At 44.3% G+C, this 19,583-nt stretch overlaps 1 protein-coding gene across 1 annotated transcript in view; it reads right to left on the bottom strand.

Moving 5' to 3' along the window:
• The window catches only part of TMEM178B (transmembrane protein 178B), a gene marked incomplete at both ends in the record, with an annotated part of 225,450 nt that overhangs the window by 19,137 nt on the left and 186,730 nt on the right, over positions 1-19,583 (bottom strand). The window contains one exon of the mRNA XM_080346529.1: positions 1,355-1,492. Coding sequence (XP_080202655.1) covers positions 1,355-1,492 — 138 coding nt within the window. The remainder of the gene's footprint in view (positions 1-1,354; positions 1,493-19,583) is intronic.

Here is a 19,583-nt window from a genome sequence, read left to right on the forward strand (position 1 = left end):
GTACTAGCAGATTTCAAATGTGTTTGTGGGCACCGAGAGTGCTACTGTCCATGTCACCAGCACCAACAGCACTGGAACATGAATACTTGTTACTGAAACACTTAACTGCTCTTCTGGGACTAGAGAAGCTTTCCTGTATTTCACACACTCAGCTGTGTCACACCACAGTACAGACAAACAGGAAACAAATGCAGTGAAGTGATGATCTGCCCGGGGTGGGGGCAAAAACCCAACCAAACAAAAACCACCAGCAGAGAAGAGAGAACAGAAGTAGTGCTGTTCACTTCAAGACATTCATCTAGCACTGTGTTGGAACTTGATTCTCACACCCTTCATTTCAAATAACTGTGTGCCATGAAACCCCCTGATGGCAGAAAGCTGGATGGCTGGATGGTATCTGTAGTAAGAATAGCTGGAACATGACATGGGAAAAACTGGATCGCCTTGAAGGCTGGAGCTCAGAAGCACAAAGTGCCAGGGCAGGTACCTGGGGAGTAAGAAAGGGACCCTTTTCTGTAAATTGGGAGATCATCTGTGCCAATTATAAAGGAGGAGAAAGGCCTGGATGTATTATCCAACTGAAGGGTGACTGTGGGTCTCCAGTGTGATGCAGCAGGAAAAAGGCAAATATGACCATGAAACAGTTCAGATAAGGGATTTCCAGCAAAGACAGCGAACCATCACGTCACTTATACAAGACGTTGATCAGACCTTATTTGGGAATTGCCTTTCTCATCTATATTTCAGAAAGGCAAGTACAAACAAGAACAGGTGGCAGAAAGGGCTGTTGGATTGGTTTTACGGGGAAAAGTCTATAAGAAATAGCATATATAGAGTGGGAAAAGGAAAACAAAGGTTACCGGTGTTTTTACAGGTACATCAGAGAAAGCAAGGAGACACATTTGACTCAAGAGCAACTGACAAGTAATAAACACAGGTTAAGAACTTGAGCATAGTTTCTAGTTATCAAAGTAGTGTATTCTACTATGAAACAGGAGAGTGGTGGGAATAACATCTGCATAATCTTCACATTTTTATTACTAAATTTATTAAGCTTACGAAGTTTAAGAGTGACAAGGTTACTTGCAGCAACTGAGCATTGGACTAAAGAACTGAGAAGACCATTTCCAGTCCTGTGACTTAGAGACACTGTTTTGTGATAGAAGTAGCATGTAATTACAGTAGGGTTATCCTTGATGTATACCAGAAGGAGCTCATAATGAAACCAAGTTCAGATCATCTAAAAAACTTCTGAAAACATGTCTACAATGACTTAGAAAAGGAGGGACATGTGGAAAGAGAGAACATTAAAACAATAAGGAAAACATGTTTCTTCGAACACCAAGATCCTTACCTCCCATGAGGAAGAGAAGCCCCGCCACATACTGCATAAGGCCTCGATCCCAACAGCACCCCAGCACCCCGATAATCCATCCAAAGAGGATGATGGCCACAGCCATGCCCATGAAGCCAGCTGTCATCCTGCGCAGATCTGCAGTGGGGAAGACAGAAAAATAACACGCATGTGAACACTGATACATGAACATAATCAGAGCTTCATAATGGTCTTAATCAAAAATGTTACTGATCTGCAAGGTCTTCAGTGTGTGTTGGCACAGGATGATTTGAGTAAGGATGGTTTGGAGGGAGGACAGTCCAGAAAATAAGATACTAGTTTGGGCTGAGGAGAGAGAGCAGATGACCATTACACCACACAATGAAGCTCAGTGCAGATGCATCCAAGTGACTTGTGACAATTTGCTCAGGAATTAGAAGCTGTAAAATTACCTCAGTGCAATGCTATGCCTAATAGCTCTGATCTCTGGGTACTAGCACAACATCTGTTTAAATCCTGCCTTCTCATCTCCATCCATTAACCCACCGCATCCAATGGATGTATCTACTCAAACTGATATGCTTTGCTCCAGTGAAGACATGACGGAGGATTCACCTCAGTTCTGATCCCCTGTGTGATCTTTGACAAGCCACTGAGTCCCTCTGGGTTGCCCTGCTGTCCAGAGTAGGTGTGTGTGACACTTGGTACCTCCAGGATGGTGAGGCACGTAGATATTCTGGTGTCAGAGATAATATATGCACTGCAGATACACGGCTGGGGCATACGACACTTTATTGCCCTCTCTTGCATCTAGATGGTGACCTTGTCAGATGTTTTTTGGTAAGGATGTTTTTGAGCGCTCCAGGGAGCACTGAGTGTAGGAGGAGGGCAGGGGCTGGAGTGAAGCATTTTCTGCTCAGCAAGCGGGGACTGAGTGCTACATCCGATATGGGTGCATGGGGCTGACCTGTATTTACTTCATAAATAAAGGAAAAATGTTCCAAAGACCTAATGTAAGGGACACTTAAATTCAGATCTAACTATACTGTATATTTGCCATCTGCAAAAAGGATGAGACTGTTGGGATCCCTCCTCCTGCATGTGCTACGGGAAAAAAAAGTCTTTGCAGCTGTTTTTTATGTGAAATCTGGGCAGGGAGACCACCTGGCAAGAACTATGAGAGCTAAAGAGCATCTTTACATCCTCAAATAATGGAACAGATGGGGCATCTTCACTAACATTTGATTGTTCCCTGTCCCCCCTCATGCATACACAGAATGTTTAAGCACTGACATGTTAAAAGTATATGTGCAGGGAAAATTCCAGCCAAGTCAGGTCTCCAAACATTTGTTTCCTTCTTGAAACATTTCTTTTTCCATAGCAATGATTCCACTTTCTTTCAAGAAACAGAATGCTTATGGTAGGAGGAGGAAGATTTGAAAACTGTGAATCATCCAGCAGTCTCTGTGGCAGCTTGTCTCCTTGGCTCGCCTTTGACTTTATCTTAATTTCTGTTATTTTTTTACCCTTTTCCCACAGCAGATCAAAAGGATCACCAATACCAGCAGTGCATATTCAGTGAAACTCGTGAAGAGTGATAAATTAGCACCATCAGAAATTTATAGAACTCCTTACCCAAAATGTTAAGTGTGCACAAGATCTACAGATACGTTGGGACAGAATGATTTGATTCAGTGGAAGGCAGTTTACTCAAGGCTGTGTTCATTATAGCAATTCTTATGCAAGATTGAGCTGCAGAACACAACCCCACCCTTGAAACTATACCTGGTTCCTGTAGATTGCCACTGATTTTGGCAAGGATTCTCTCTGACAACATAAAGATTACCAGGACTTCAGCCCACCAGTGACCAGGGCCCTTTTAATAAGATGCACATCTTAAAATTCATATTTTTATCTTAGATTTTGTGACCGTTCCACCAAAAATCAAATATAAACTCTGCACAAAGCATTTGAATATATTCAGGGAGATCTGGTGCAGAAAGAAAAAAATACACTTCCTGCAGAAACTCTTATTTCCCACAGGCACCGCTGGTCTTTGTTCCTTGGGAATTTCTGAGAATACTTTCTAAAACAACCAGTAAATGTTAGTAAGCATCTTTGATGTCAGAGTGTCTTCCTGCTTTTCAGTCCGTGGAGGCCCAGGCTCAATTTGAAAGACAGATAAAAACATAAAATGTTTACTGTTTCCTATGTCATTTTCAATAACAGCACCACAAGTCTCTCTTCCTCTGTCAGCTCTACAAAACCCATTTCAGCTTGTGACTGCTGACCCTGGGTAACGGCACTTGCTCATCCAAATGGACACATACCCTAGCAACCGGCTTTTAATGAGCTGAAATTAAATAGCTTTATTTGGCTGCAAGGTGTCAGTAACTCCTCAGGGCCACCCCAATGACCAGCTGATGGAGCCAGTTTTCATAGGTCTCAGAGAGGATCACTAGCAACCCCGCATCCTATATACCAAACTAAGGAATGGTGTTTACCCCACTAAAATCAACGTGAGTTTTGCCATTGAACAGAAGAGTTAAAGTAGCAGGACGGAGATTTCTAGGCCAAATTTTGAGGTTTGTTTCCCCTCTCTTCCTGATGGAACCTGAAATTCTTGTTCTAACAATACAGCAAAATCCATCAGCATCTTAACTCTAGGCTTACATTCTCTCTTGAAAAAAAAAAAACCAACAGAGAGCTAACCTCTGACAGAGACTTGATACCACATATGAAAAAAGAAAATATCTTAGTTCTTGCAAATTCAGTGGGCTTACTTTAAGATTACCACGGCTTCGACCAGTTGCAAGTCTACTCCTCACAAGCCCATCCATTAGAGCTTATCTGAAATAAATAAAATATAAGCTTTCTTTTCTGTTCAAAAGTATCTTGGCTTTTGTCCTGCCATAACCTTCCTTGAGGGCAGCCCTTGCAAATTGCAGAGCTGGAAAAGGGAGTTGCAAAGTTGGTTTCATAAACAGCTTGTGAGCTTGTGCTTGTCCAACAGCATTTTCCAGGTGCTCCTCATCCGTCAAAGCCCCCATGAAACCGAGGTCAGTGCTGGGAACAACTCTATCAAAGGGATTCTTTGGTGGGAAAGTACTTAACGTAAGTAACTGAATCATTATACTCAGGCCATTTAGCGAGGAGAGGGCCAGGGAAGAGGAGCCTGTATTCTCTAGACACAAACCCCTGTCAGTGGTATTTTTTTCTGATTACTGTTCTGTTGGTGTAGTGCTCGACATGGAAAGGAGAGCAGAAAAGCAAAGATTTGTGCTGCATACTTGAGGCAATACATATATTCCTTCTGTTAACTTAGAAGCAAGGGATGCCATATAAATAAAAAACAGCTCATCAGTACAAATTGATGAGGTTTTGTCTGAGTTTGATTTGCACTGATAAGACCTTTCTTGAATACATCCTGTAATGGTAGAAAGAGCCATGCTTTGTCATCTAACACCACTATATGACATTTGAGCACATCCTATGTTTGTTTATTTATTTTTCTGAAATTACTTTTATTTATTTTTACACTATGGAATGAATGGTTCTCTGCACTCTTTCTTTCTTCACAAAACCTCTCCAAGAAACTGCAGCACCTCAGGATCATAGCATGACAATCCCAGTCCACTGAAAGAGAGGCTATGCCAGCAAAATGCGTCGTTGAACCTTATGCAGACAAATAGGAGCTGTACCAGCAAACACACCTTATCTGACCTCACTGCTGTGCACTGCTTAGCTGGCTCTACAGCTGATCCTCTCCTGGATACCCATCCCAAGTCCTCACACTGTAGCAAAGTGCACAGATTGCAGGGGTACTATGAATCCCCCTTCTCCACCAGCTAGTAACCTACACCTCTAGAAATGTAGCTACAGGGTGCAAGTAAGGAAGGTATTACATTGCTTGTTCTGTAAGACCTATAATGCAGAAGTTTATTTACAATGCCTTGCCTATATGACCAGTAAGTAGTTTCAATGATTTACTGCATGGACTTCGATACTACCATCACTTTTGGGTGAAAGTGCAACATTACCTTTCCACTCATGTTTTAGAGGCACCATCTTCATCTCATTTTCTTTTTTATATTAACAGACTAAACTCTACATGGTAATATCTTTCCCTTGGGAGTACTTTCGATACCTAGCTCTGCTACAGGTGCTGCTGCATGTAATAGGCAGGGAACTCAGTCCTGACTCAAAAACAATGTGGATCATCATGCAAGGAATATAGGCATCATGTTCTTGGAGGCTGGAAACAACGAATTTCTTGATTGGTAACACTGGAGAAAGGACAGGGAATGAAGTAATCCAGTTTGCATGACTGAAACTGAAATGGTAAATTTGAAAGCCACAGGCTTCATGAATCGTGATGAAAAGAGAACCATTAGCATTTTAGACAACCTCCTTAAAATAGAGACAGACTTTCATAAAACAACATGCATTTCCTAAAAGCATTTTAGTCTTCTGCTGGAGAATATCAATTCTAAAGGTTTTCTGAAGATAAAGAAAGGCAGAAGAGCTGATTACGATCTGTTTATTTCCAAGCAGCATGTGGTGCAAGGTTCTCTCTATCACTTTGCAAATGCCCCTGCCCTTCATTTCACCCTGATATCTGTCCATCTGTATTTGTTATGAGCAATAAAGTAATTCATGCTGGTTGTCACATCGTGGAAGAAGTTTCACACCCCAGCAGCTGCAAACATAACATGTTCTGAATCAGCGTTGCTTCTTGAAAATTTCAATATGCCTTTTGACTTCTGATGTTCTGTCCTCTTCCTTGAAATTGCAAGTCATCTTTCTGAAGCAAGGGCTCAGTCTTCCTGTTGATATCTATCTTCCTTTCCACAGGGAGTTGAATAGAACTTCTAAAATATTAGAGATTTCTTTCTTCACAACACATACAGTAAGGAGAATATGAGCCTCTTGTGAAAGACAAAATGAGAATAGTCAACCGGCCCATGGCTACATGAAAAGTTTGCGGAGGAGTGTATAATTGTATCTATATTATCAGGTTTTCTGGCCAGCTCTTTAACTACATAGCACTGCTTTTCCTTTTAGAAATGACTTGTTCTCAAATGTTTGTTACCAGATCAAAATACAGTCCTTGTTATCAGACCATCAGAAAGTGGAAATAGTGTTTCAGATAGTCCATCCTCCGTCCCCTCCTTGTCCCAATAGAGAAAGGTCCACAGGGACTAAGGACCTTGAAGTCTGTATCCAGAATATCTCAAACAGAAGACATTCTGGGCACAGTGCTGTTCTTTCCTGAGATGTCCTAGCAAAAGGGGAAACCTAAAAGGAAATCACAAGTGTATTTCTGTGCCCACCTAGGACCCAATGTGAGAATCTAGTATCACCACAAGGAGAAGTAGATTGGGACAGCATAAATCTTTAGCATAATCCTTCATTGCATGTCCCTTTAATCTCTACCCTCCTGTACTAGATTCATTCTCATTTGCCTTTACCAGTGTGGGATAAAAAACATTTGTACATGAAAGGAGTCTAAACCACTCCTTTTCCCTCTTTTTCCAAACAAATACATGTATTGGAAATTGTTCAAGAACTACATGCAAGAAGATCACAATTTACCAGATTTCACTAACTTTTGTTTGAATGGCTTCTCTTACAAAGAATCAGCAGCACAAGGGTACCTTTCTCTGACATCACCCCTTCTCTTACCTCACCCCAAAACGACACGGGGGGCAAGATGTAAAATTGGACAGATGTGCCTTTTACTGAATGCCAACCCTAGAAGCTCCCAGCTACAATAAACAAGTGAGTATTAATGCAAGTGATTTTGAGTGGCATCTTCTGGCTCTCACAATTCTCTCCACACAGCTTAAGACTGTATTTTGGATGAGGTTGGCAAGTAGAGAGTGGAGTTTTAATATATTCTTTCCACTTCAGGTATGGAGAGATAAGAAAAGAAATATGCGTTAGTCTACCCGAGACTCAGTTAAAATCTCTGAGTGCCTTTTACTGAATCATGTGGCAAGCTAGTCTTCAGTTTAAAGATTACTATAATGCAATCACAATGAGTACAATCCACTTCAACAAGGGCAACAGTGGATTATATTTATATGTAAATACTCTGCACCAGAGAGTGAATCCGAAATACGCATGTCACAAACACAAACGCTAAAACACAACCCTCTCAGAGCTGAGAGGAAGAGCAGCAGAAGGCCCTCACAAAAAGAGGAGGCGGCACTCTGAAGGATTTGGGTGAGCCTCCGTATCACAAGAGGTGCAATGGTGTTTATAAGATACACGTGTAACTTCTAAACCAGAAAAATCTCATTATCTTCTCTTGACTAGAGTTTGTTGTTTGTGTGACAAAGTGTTGTGTTTGGTTACCAGCTTGTATGAACTGGTCTATATGGAAATGCTGATAGGAAGCCTCATGAACTGGCTGTGGTTTGTGCTAGTCAATGCGTTCCTCAGGATGGGGTGTGGAATGGACATCCTGACACATTATTTCCTCTGTCAGAGTACTTAAGTGTTCTTACAGTTATGTAAAATGGAAACAATCGCAAAACGAAGGTGCCAGCTGCCGGCTCTTCAGTTTGCCTTTCTTAATAAAAAATCCCATAACTTCAGAGCCAGGTGAGCTGTTCATAAGAGGAGGAATGAAGTCCTGTCTTCTACAAAGGCGGAGACCTTCAGAGGTTCATGCTGAAAAACAGCAAACTTCGCATGACACTGCAGTTTATTGTCTTCAGTGAACCTCCTCATAAAGCACCAGAGAGGGAGGGGGCATCTCAGATCAGGTCACACTACATGTGTTACTGTCTGAAAGCAGTTCCTCCAGTATTTGGAAAAATTACAGCAGCTTATGAAATTCTGCAGTGGCTGAAAGCACCATCAAGTCCTGATTTTACTCTTGCCTTTTGTTCCTGTAAAGCAGAGAGGAGACAAAAGAGAACCCCTAGATAATAAGGGAGAGAATTATGAAGGCAGTAGTGATGGAAGGAAACAAAGCTTGTTTAAGTGCAGGGAGGAAAAAAGTGAGAAAAAGTGTTTCTTGAGGCTGACAAGATGGATTTGTCTTCGAGAGACTTTATTTGTACAGATATTAGATAGGTCAATGCATAAAGGAGGCATTTGTACAGCAGAAATTTAACACATCAGATGCTGTTCTACTGTAGAAGGCAGAAAGATGGCTGTGAATACCATCCCATAGAAGGGTTCAACCTTTTGCTCCAATCCTACTTTTCCTTCTGCTGAAAAAGAAGCTTTGGTCAGAGAAGAAGAAGGATTTTTTTGTTATCTGGTGTGTTGCTACTAAGCTCTGAGTGACAGCAGGCTAGGAAGGAAACAAGAGCTTACAGCCCCTGATGTGGTGGGCCAGAGTAGCTGGGCCTATGCCACAGCATTATTCCACTCTACTCTACTCTACTCTACTCTACTCTACTCTACTCTACTCTACTCTACTCTACTCTACTCTACCATAACCTATTCTACCCTACCATACCCTACTGTACTCCAAGCCATTCCCTCAGATTCTGGAGATGAGAGTTTTTTTTTTTCTCAGAAGCCACCTGAGGCTGATCGTTTCTACTTATTCAGTGATGTTCAAGAGCTGATCTCAAAGTCTTTCTCCAGATTTACTATCTGGGCTTTTAGCACTGCAATATATGATCATCCAGGAACATTTCCAAGCTTCAGTCCCAGCAGAGCACACTTGTAATTTGTCCAGTCAACCCTTTCATCCCCCCCTCTCCCTCTCTCATTCCCTAGAAACAGGGAAGAAAGTCTGAGGCACCTGCATTTTTGGCCATGCTTCTTCATATTCATAACTTTAATCTTCCCTGCTCCTGCTGGGTGAGGCCACACAAAGCAAACATTTCCCAGTTGTAGCCATGCCAAGAGGCTTTTCGCTACACAGCTTTGACGGATTATGCAGGTGCTGAAGAATTTGAGGCATATTTAATAAAATGGCTTATGTTCAACTTCAATGTGAACTTTGGGATTCTGTCAGATTAGAGCTGTGCTTTTTTCATTTTTCTCGCTTTCTGTTCCCTTGAAGAACTCAGGGAGTACACTCTTCTTTACACTGGTTACATCTCACTCTAAGTGACCTCTCCTTTGAGCCACCTCACCACAAGGATGATCTTGCTAGGGAGGAAGAACAACACAGTTCCTCAGCACCACGTTAGCCTGGCCAGAGGGATCATTCCCAGGGGATGTGAGGCACCATCTCCCTGCGCCAAGCCATATGGAAAGCTCAGCTTTCTAAATTGAAGCTTTCCTGCATTCTCCAACAATCTGAAAGAAGGCTGTGATGGGCTCTGGGTTTCACGGCAAAGGTGACACCCTTTTTTGTGAAGTGCTTTCAGTGCTGGTGAGAAGCATTTCTCTGACACTGAAGACTGCACTATTCCATTTATCCCTCCTACTAGGTGCAGGGCACAGGAGGAAATGCAGAGCAGGCCATGGGGCATGGGGGCAAGCTTCACCACACAGCCCTGGCAGGGTGTCCCAGGCACCTAGAGACGCCTTGGGGGCAAGTGGTCCCTCCAGCATCCCCACCTGCAAGGCACTGAGCATCTGGAGTGAAGAGCCTGGTGAGCTCTGCTTTCTCTGAAATCAGGGAGGGTTGGGTGCTCCAAAGTTTTCCTCTGAAAATCAGACTTTCTCCTGTCTCCCAGGGGTGCCGTGGAAGCCAGTTCACCACTTTTTCTTTGGAGGCATTAAGATAACAATGATGTACAGAGTACAGTCACAGCACTGTGAAAATAATCCGGATACAGAAAGCCCTATATCTTATTATATATGGTAATGGCTTTATTGCCTAATTTACAAGGGTTTCCTTCCACGGTCAGCAGGCTCTGCCCTGCTTTACTCTGCTTTTTATATGGCAGTCTCCATCACAGTCTCTACATGCCCACTAAATACGTGAAAGTTTATTAAAATTTAATCTTCAGTTAGTATCTCGTGAACCACTTATTGCAGAGGTGGCCAGGGCTAATGAGGGACAGAAGGAAGCAAAATAAAAACCAGAAAGACCTTTTTTCCTCTATTTTTCTTTCACTGAGGAGAGAAGAGAGGACAAAAACAGATGGAGAATGGAAGAGAGTGATGAGGAAAATTAAAGTAAGGTTTGTATTAAAGGTGACAAATGGAGTGTGACAGGAAGAAAGAAACAGAGTTGTATGTAAACCCCCAGTATCAAGAAGTGTTACGGGTCTTTTGTAAATTGCAGATTTACCCTAAGCTCCTCCTGAAGATGAATAGACTTGGAGGTACGCAGGAATGGGCCACAGGAGGAGCAGAAGGGGTAATACAGAAAGAAAGAGGCTTGGTAATGGCTCCTCTGTTTCATCTTTTCATCTCTGCATTTGATTTCCCTCCTCTGCCGCCATCCCCACCCAGCACCAAAGCCTTGCTCACATTCAGAAGCAACTAAAGCATTTTCCTGAAGGTTTTTTTTCCCTGTCAGCCCCTGCCCCAAGCACTGGCGCAATATTATGCAGCACGAGCCTGAGAGTGATCCCATCATAAAGCATTTGTAGCAGCAGGCTTGATAAATGGCCCGCATGAAAAAGGTTGGAGGTGGAGGGATGGTATCTCTGCTGTATCTATGCCCCAGCATTCTGCTCAAACATACTCATTCCATAGAGCCCAGCATTAAACATTTTAATTCTGGAACTCCAAAAGGTGTATTTTTTTTTAAAGACTGCTTAATGCAAGTGGGGCTGGGCTGGGGGCTGAGACAAGAAGAAGGAGGATGCGGGAGAAGGAGGGAGAAAGTACAGAAAGACATTTAAAGCTGAGAGAAAACACCCTCCCTCATAAAGAAATTTTGATTTTGAAGTTTACTCTTCTATTAACATTTAAATTGAAAGGCGTTTCTTCCAAGCTCCACATAGGAAACCAGAAAATCTGCATTTAAATAGATACCATTTAAAAGTGGGGAAAAATATATCAGCATTGAAAGCTTCTCCATTTGTCTGAAAAGAACTTCTCTTATAGATGATTATTATTTTTTTTTTCTTTTTGTATGCTAAAAAGAGAAATTGGAAGTACATTAAAATTCTGCTTGGCACGAGAAGGAGGCGAGGGGACGGCTGCTTAATTGCCCAAAACCCGGGTTTTGAGCTCAGATATTCTGCAGTAGGGCCCCTGGAGCCTGCAGGAGGCCATCCAGCCTGCTGCCAGGGATGGGGACAAGCGAGTCCTCTCCTGCCTGGGCCTGGCACCACAGTGCCCATGCCTGAGGGGCTACACACCCCCACCCCAGTGCACACCTCACTGGGGACATCACTGGGGCCACCACTCCCAGCTGGAGAATCAGAGTTTCTGCTGCTTTGTTAGACACCTCTGCGCCTTCAGTGCACCATCTAGAAAACAGGGACATGTACATCCCTAAAAACCACCTAAGAATGGCTCTTACGTGTGGTGTTGAGCAGGGTGTCATGGGAGGAAAGTTCACAACCGAAGAGGCAATGGGGTCTGGGAATGCTGCGCTCAGAGGGTTTGGAAAGAAGTCCTGAGGCAAGAAGAAACATCCACAAGTTGATCCATGTTTCACATAATGCTCTCACCGTGTGCATTGGTGCCTGGGGCTCTGCACAGACCATCACAATTCCAGAAACCTTGTATGAGATTTGTATCTGGTGTTTTGTACAGCACTACCTCCTCTCCCACAGCAAAAGCAGCAAGAACGAGAAAGAACAAGAGCAGCCTGAAATCCCCAATGCGCACACAGAGAGGTGCAAAGCTAGGGATGAATAAAGGCGATATCCCCACGTTACATGCATGTCCTCCCTCCATCCTCCCGTCACCTGCCCATCCCTCACTCCACTCTGGCTGACGTGACCAACCTAAGGCTCAGCCTTGCTACATGCAAGCTGCTACGCAGCTGAGAGTGGCCTCGCAGTCACAGGCCCTGGTTGTTGTGGGTGATTTTAACTTCCCTGATGTTTGCTGGAAGGACCATTCAGCCAGCCAGCCACAGTCCAGGAGGTTCCTCCAGTGCATTGATGATAACTTCCTCATGCAGATGGTGGAGGAGCCGACTAGGAGAGGTGCACTGCTGGATCTCATCCTCACTAACAAGGAGGGCCTGGTCGAAGCAGTAAAGGTTGAGGGCTGCCTGGGTTACAGTGACCACGAGATGGTGGAGTTCAGCATCTTGTGTGGCAGGAACAGAATAGCAAGTAGAATTGCAACTCTGGACTTTAGCAGGGCTAACTTTGGCCTTTTCAAGCAATTGCTGGGGGAAATCCCATGGGCAAGACTGCTTGAAGGAAAAGGAGCCCAAGAGAGCTGGATTGCATTCAGAGATTGCTTCTTCCGCGCTCAGGATCAGAGCATCCCCACACGTAGGAAGTCAAGGAAGGGAGCCAGGAGGCCTGCGTGGTTGAATAGGAATCTATTGGGTATGCTCAAGCAGAAGAGGAGAGTTTACAGGTCATGGAAGCAGGGGCTGGCCACTTGGGAAGAATATAAGGCTGCTGTTAGAGGATGTAGGAAGGCAGCTAGGATAGCCAAGGCCTCCTTAGAATTACAGCTGGTGAGAGGGGTCAAGGACAGCAAAAAGAACTTTTTCAAATACATAGCGGATAAAACTAATACCAGAGGCAATGTAGGCCCACTGAGGAATGGGGTGGGTGCCCTGGTGGCGGAAGATACAGAGAAGGCAGAATTACTGAATGCCTTCTTTGTCTCTGTCTACTCTGCCGGAGGCTGTCCTGGGGAGCCCTGTACCCCTGAGACCCCAGATGAAGCCAGGTCAATGGAGGAGCTTGCTTTAGTTGATGAGGACTGGGTTAAGGAGCAATTGAATAGACTGGACATCCATAAATCCATGGGTCCAGATGGGATGCATCCGCTGGTGCTGAGGGAGCTGGCTGAGGTCATTGCTGGACCGCTCTCCATCATCTTTGCCAAGTCTTGGGAAACGGGAGAGGTGCCCGAGGACTGGAGGAAAGCAAATGTCACTCCAATCTTCAAAAAGGGCAAGAAGGAGGACCCGGGTAACTATAGACCGGTCAGCCTCACCTCTGTCCCTGGGAAAGTAATGAAACAACTTATCCTTGGTGCTATCTCAAGGCATATCAAGGATAAGAAGGTTATTATGGGCAGTCAGCATGGCTTTACCAAGGGTAAGTCATGCTTGACCAACCTCATAGCCTTTTATGAGAATGTTACAAGGTGGATGGATGATGGCAGAGCCGTGGATGTGGTCTACCTTGACTTCAGTAAAGCCTTTGACACAGTCTCCCACAGCATCCTAGTTGCTAAGTTGCAGAGATGTGGTCTAGACAATAGAGTAGTGAGGTGGGTTACAAACTGGCTTAAGGAGAGAAGCCAGAGAGTGGTAGTCAATGGTGCGGAGTCTAGTTGGAGACCAGTATCTAGTGGAGTACCTCAGGGGTCAGTACTGGGGCCAGTATTATTCAATATATTCATTAACGACTTAGACGAGGGAATAGAGTGCACTATCAGCAAGTTTGCTGATGACACTAAGCTGGGAGGAGTGGCTGACACGCCAGAAGGCTATGCTGCCATCCAGCGAGACCTAGACAGGCTGGAGAGTTGGGCGGGGAATAACCTAATGAAATTTAACAAGGAAAAGTGTAGAGTCCTGCATCTGGGCAGGAACAACCCCAGGTTCCAGTATCGGTTGGGAAATTACATATTAGAGAGCAGTGTAGGGGAAAGGGACCTGGGGATCCTGGTGGACAACAGGATGACCATGAGCCAGCACTGTGCCCTTGTGGCCAGGAAGGCCAATGGCATCCTGGGATGTATTAGAAGGGGGGTGGTTAGTAGATCAAGAGAGGTCCTCCTTGCCCTCTACTCTGCCCTGGTGAGACCCCATCTGGAATATTGTGTCCAGTTCTGGGCCCCTCAGTTCAAGAAGGACAAGGAACTGCTGGAGAGGGTCCAGCGTAGGGCAACCAAGATGATTAAGGGAGTGGAGCACCTCCCTTATGAGGAAAGGCTGAGGGAGCTGGGTCTCTTTAGTTTGGAGAAGAGGAGACTGAGGGGTGACCTTATTAATGTTTATAAATATATAAAGGGTGAGTGCCATGAGGATGGAGCCAGGCTCTTCTCGTTGGCAAACAATGATAGGACAAGGGGCAATGGGATCAAGCTGGAACACAAGAGGTTCCACTTAAATTTGAGAAAAAACTTCTTCTCAGTAAGGGTGACAGAGCACTGGAACAGGCTGCCCAGGGAGGTTGTGGAGTCTCCTTCTCTGGAGACATTCAAGACCCACCTGGACATGTTCCTGTGCAACCTCACTTAGGCGTTCCTGCTCCAGCAGGGCGATTGGACTAGATGATCTTTTGAGGTCCCTTCCAATCCAGAACATACTGTGATACTGTGATGCAAGGGTCCCACATCCCATGTGTTGGCCATCAGCTCGCTTGCAGAGGGACAACAAGCAGGAGCAGGGAAGTTCCTGCCCCATGAGAGAGGGACCTCTCACCGGCTGTGTCCACTGCAGAATCATCATTTCTTGGTTTTTGTCATTAATGGTAAGATTAAATTTTACCTACCAGCAGCATTCAGGGGGCAACAAAGAGCCACTTGTGCGTGATGCTCACTATAATTCCAGGGCACAATGGGCCTCATCGCCACTGAAGAATCTCCAGGACAATCCAATTATTAATATTCATTCCTTTTTTCTCTGCCTCATTTTCAAGCTCATTCCTACCAAAAAGGTCAGACACATACTACCCCCCAGCAGTACATGATCAGCAACCTCAAGGGCCTTTTCTGCCATGTCAAAAGGAAATAATCAGGAGTGAAGGAGGGTTGGTGTCCCAGGGGCTCTGCTATGGACTATGGTGCCTTTCAGCTTTAGGTCTTTGTCCTGAATCTAGGTCAAGCTGTCGCTGGCTGGGAGCTGCAGTCCAAAAACCATGCAGTGGCTCCTGTGAAACAGCATCTCTACACTAACCCGAAGGACAAGTACCTACACTGTGCTTTGGCTCTTTGTAGAGAGTAATAGCACAACACAGATTCAAATTTTTGGTAGGGTCTCAGCACTTCTTATCCTCCTCCTACCTTTCTAGTAGATGGCTCCAGTGCTTCCAGCTGGACGTGGTATTGATTTAAAAACCAAAACCAAAACCAAAACAAAACAAACAAAAAAACCTCAACAACAACAACAACAACAACAAAAAACCAAGGTGGAAAAGCCAAAGGAAAAATGAGGCATGAGAAGGATGTTTCAGTGATCCAGGTACTAGTGGAGAGTCTGTAAAGATACAGATACTACTCTCTGCTGTCTCACAGAATAGCATGGCATGAAAGTCAGGCTTCCTGTGCCTCAGTTCTCATAAACTAGGATAATTTCCTCTCACCAGGTTGTTTTGAGGATTAATACATTAAAGATTGTGAGTTAGGTTCTCTGCAATGATGGTATCAGAAGCCCTAAAAATGCCTTGGACAGATAAAAGCTTTGCAGTAGAATATGGGAATTTTTTTCAGTGGTGATTTTGAATACAATCTGATTAAACCTGAAAAAGCACAGAGACATAAATAAGCAAAACAGTAGGTCCCATCTGTATACAGGCACCTGCAGAGCAACTGAATGTCATGACTATTTTGTGGGTCAAGCTGAAATCATGGAACCAAGACCCACAATCTCCAAGTTTGACACTGGGAGCCAATTTTTGTGGCATGATCCTGTCTCTAGTCACTGGGTCAATGAAGACAAACATCTCCTGTCACTCAACATCTGAATGAATTTGGTCAACTTGCTCTCATTGCCACTCCACCTCCCCCTCTCAGCTTGCTGAGATCTCACAAGGAACAGCCTCATTCTTCCTGGGGTCTCTAGCTAATTTTTTTCTATGCAGATTGCAACCACTTTCTGAAAATATATATATGACAAGAGGAAATGTTAAGTAGAAGAAGCAGGTGCCTGAAAAATGGATTCCCATTTGTCCTTCCCTCCCCCTCTCCAAAACCCAATCATTTCCCTGTTAATAAGCTCGCTGACTATAATGTGGCGCTAACCTTTCACAATTGATGCCTGTGACATTTTGACAGTTCCACATATGGGCCTGCCGAAAGCAGAAGGAATATAAATTTGCAATTTGGTAAAAAGCTGGGTGAGCAGCCAAAGCAGCTTGGGGGAAGGAGGAGAAAACCACCAACCAGCCAAACAAAAGCCCACTGCACAGATGTTATGCACAGCAAAAAGGAAAAGTGCATCCACAGCTGGATGTATCCCAGCAAATATGTGCTTGGAAAGAAAGCCTTAGGCACCCATTAAGCCCAGTCTAGCCTGAGATGCCTCGCAACAGATTCTCCTCATGTGGTAAATTTAGGGAGTCTTTCCTAGCAGAATGGAAATGGGACATGGCATTCAATCTGTGCAAACTATCTGGTTTAACATCAGATGTCACAGGACTCGGCAGTTGCTCTTACAAGGAATCTTCAATATTTCCACCAACGTGATCAGCCGTAGGGAAACAGCTATTTTCTAATACTGTTTGTGGAGTGTCTTTGAATTTACTTTTCAAGGTATCTCTGCACAAAACATCACTGACAGTTCACAGATTGGCTCAGCTACTCAGCACATATATCACACACCATATAACTTCCCCAAATTACATCTATATTGAATCCCATAATATTTGGCCAAAAACTAACTTACAGAAAGAGGTACAATCATCATGTGACAAGATCAAGAAAAGAAAAATGTTGCACTTAGTGATTTGTTCAGGGGGTTAATTAACTCCCACTGTTAGACAGACAATCCTGCTCTTTCATTTGGATACGTCCAGTTTCTGCTTCTAGGCATGGTTATTACTATGTGGTGAGGTAAGTGGGGCTGTGGTCACTCCCTTTCTTTCTGATCCCCATTTCAGCAATACTGAAATAACTTTTTTGGTTGAAATCAGAGGAGTGTGGCTTTTACCATGGTTTTCTGATGTCTTGGTGAAAATGTGGAGTGGTAGTTGCTGTATATGCATATGTAAACAGTCACGTAGTACTGGTATAGCTGTTGTACGTGGCTAACCACTGATACAGAATTACTACTTAAATATAATGGTTTATTCGAATTTTCTTTCTAACGGCCTGGGTACTCTGGGCAGACCAGGCAGGGAGGCAGCACAGGGGTCTAGATAAGCATACCCCAGCTCGCAACTGAGGGGCAATGGGGCAGGCTCTTCTCACCTCCAGAGACACAGAGCCAAATGTAGAGCTCAAAAGAGCTCTAACAAACTCCAAAACGCTCACTTAGCAAGGGTAGTGGGAGCCACTGGCCAGAAGCTGCTGATGGAGGTGGGCTAACACTGAAAGCACAGCTTCAGAAAGCTGGGTCTTTGCAGAGGCTGGGAACAGTAAGCCTGATGAAAAAGTCAGATTTCCTGTTTTCAAGACATTTTTCCTGAAGTGTTTTTCTGCTGAAGAAATAATAGTAGGGTAGCTGCTGGATCACTCTATTAACCATGCTCTTGTGGACTGCAAGGCCTAAGACCTCACTGAAGTAATGTTGCTTGATAGGCAGGGGGCTGTGGCCGAGGCTGAACCATGCGTGGGTGTTTCATGCCTTTGCAGGATATGGATGACTGCCTCCAGAAGGATATTTGTAAAGGGTTACGTTTGATGGGATTGGGAGGATGATGGGGGTCAGAAGTGCAAGGTGTCCAGCAGGTGTGACAGAGAGCATGCTGGATTTCACCATGACGTGCTTGATCTGAACTCATTTACCTATCAGACTTCAGGAATCAGCATGAAGTTGCTTCCAATGCCAGTATACCATACTTAGCTCTGACCACTTCTGACAATACATTCCTTCATCTAAAATAACTGGTAGGATCCAACTTGTCTTGTGAGACTACCTGGTCTCATAAAATAAAAAAAAGGTGGGTCTTTGTCATTGATTGGCCACAGCTCTGCAAGCAGGTAGGGTTTCTACACATGGCACGGGACAGAGCGAGCCACTACCTTGTTCTAGAAATGCTAGTGACAGAGGATAGCCCATAGAGGCTTATCCAAAGCTTTCTCCTCAACTCATTCCCAGTTTTGCAGAGGGCCCCTCTGCCCAAGCACTCAGCTCCCACCCCCCAGAGAACCTCATTTGCTTCTCTGACTTCCCAAGACGGTAATGAGCTGTGCTGCTATTCACGCTTTTTCAGGAGAGACCTGTCCTTGCAGCCACAGTAGAAGAAGTGGTTAGCGGCAGATTTTTCTATGGCACACGTTAGCATCCCTGCAGCTGATATAATAACAAAAGCCTACGCCAAACCAGTGCAACTGTGAGAGGTTTTCTGAGAAATGACCGCATGTTAGCAGAAGTTGGCCAGTTTAAACAGCCTTCGCGTGCTGACTGACGGGGTAGGAGGATGACAAATACTACAGCTCTATGTGGTCTTGTAGGACCTGTTAACATCTTCATGGAAAGCAACCTGTGATCTTTGCTAAGAAAAACAGTGAGCACTGCTAATGCATCAGAGTCCTGCAGATAGCACTCTGCCTATAGCTCCAGAGTCTGACAGAGTGGTGTGAGGCCATGAGATGTGGCTTGAGGTCTCTGAAGGATAGAAGGGCCCCAGTTCCTGAGGATATCCCTATATGTTCTACAAGAATATCTAAGGTCACCTAAAACTAACAAACAACTCCCTCAACACCACAAACAGACCCTGATGGCGTTCCTTCGTGCCATGTATTTTTCAACTGCAATCCCAAACGGTGGATTATTGTCACTGCCAGGTACCAACCAACCCAAAAACTGAAGTCCCTGTGCACAGAGTCTCTGAAGTCTGCAGGCTGCATAGCAACCTGAGGACAAAGGATGCTATCTGACTTTACCCTACCTACCTCATCCATCAGCCATGAGCAGGGCTGATTATGTGTTTGGAGACATGCAAAAAGAGGGACCGGGAAAGAGGTGACAGTTATAAATGTTTTGCAGCCTGAATGTGACATTAATATATGTGTGCAGGGTGTTCACAACATTTGGTATTTGTGCACAACCCTAATAAATACCGTGTTTGACAGCAGTTTCACAAAACCACTCAGTGATCTAGAAGAACTTGCCATGAAACAGACTCCCTAGTTGTACTGAAAAAAAAGAAATATCCCTGTGCTTAGTCAGATCCTTGACTTAGTGGAAATTTAGAGCAACTCCGAAAAGCTCCATATAAAGTTTAATTACTCACAAGCATATCGAAATGAACAGGCAGCTAAGTGATCCAAACCTGCTCCATAAAACACGTGCTTGATTTCTGTGCCCCAGAAGAGAGCTTTATTAAGCTTCTAAGTCTAG

This window comes from Nesoenas mayeri, assembly GCF_963082525.1.
Source record: "Nesoenas mayeri genome assembly, chromosome: 1".
Taxonomy (NCBI): Eukaryota; Metazoa; Chordata; class Aves; order Columbiformes; family Columbidae; genus Nesoenas; species Nesoenas mayeri.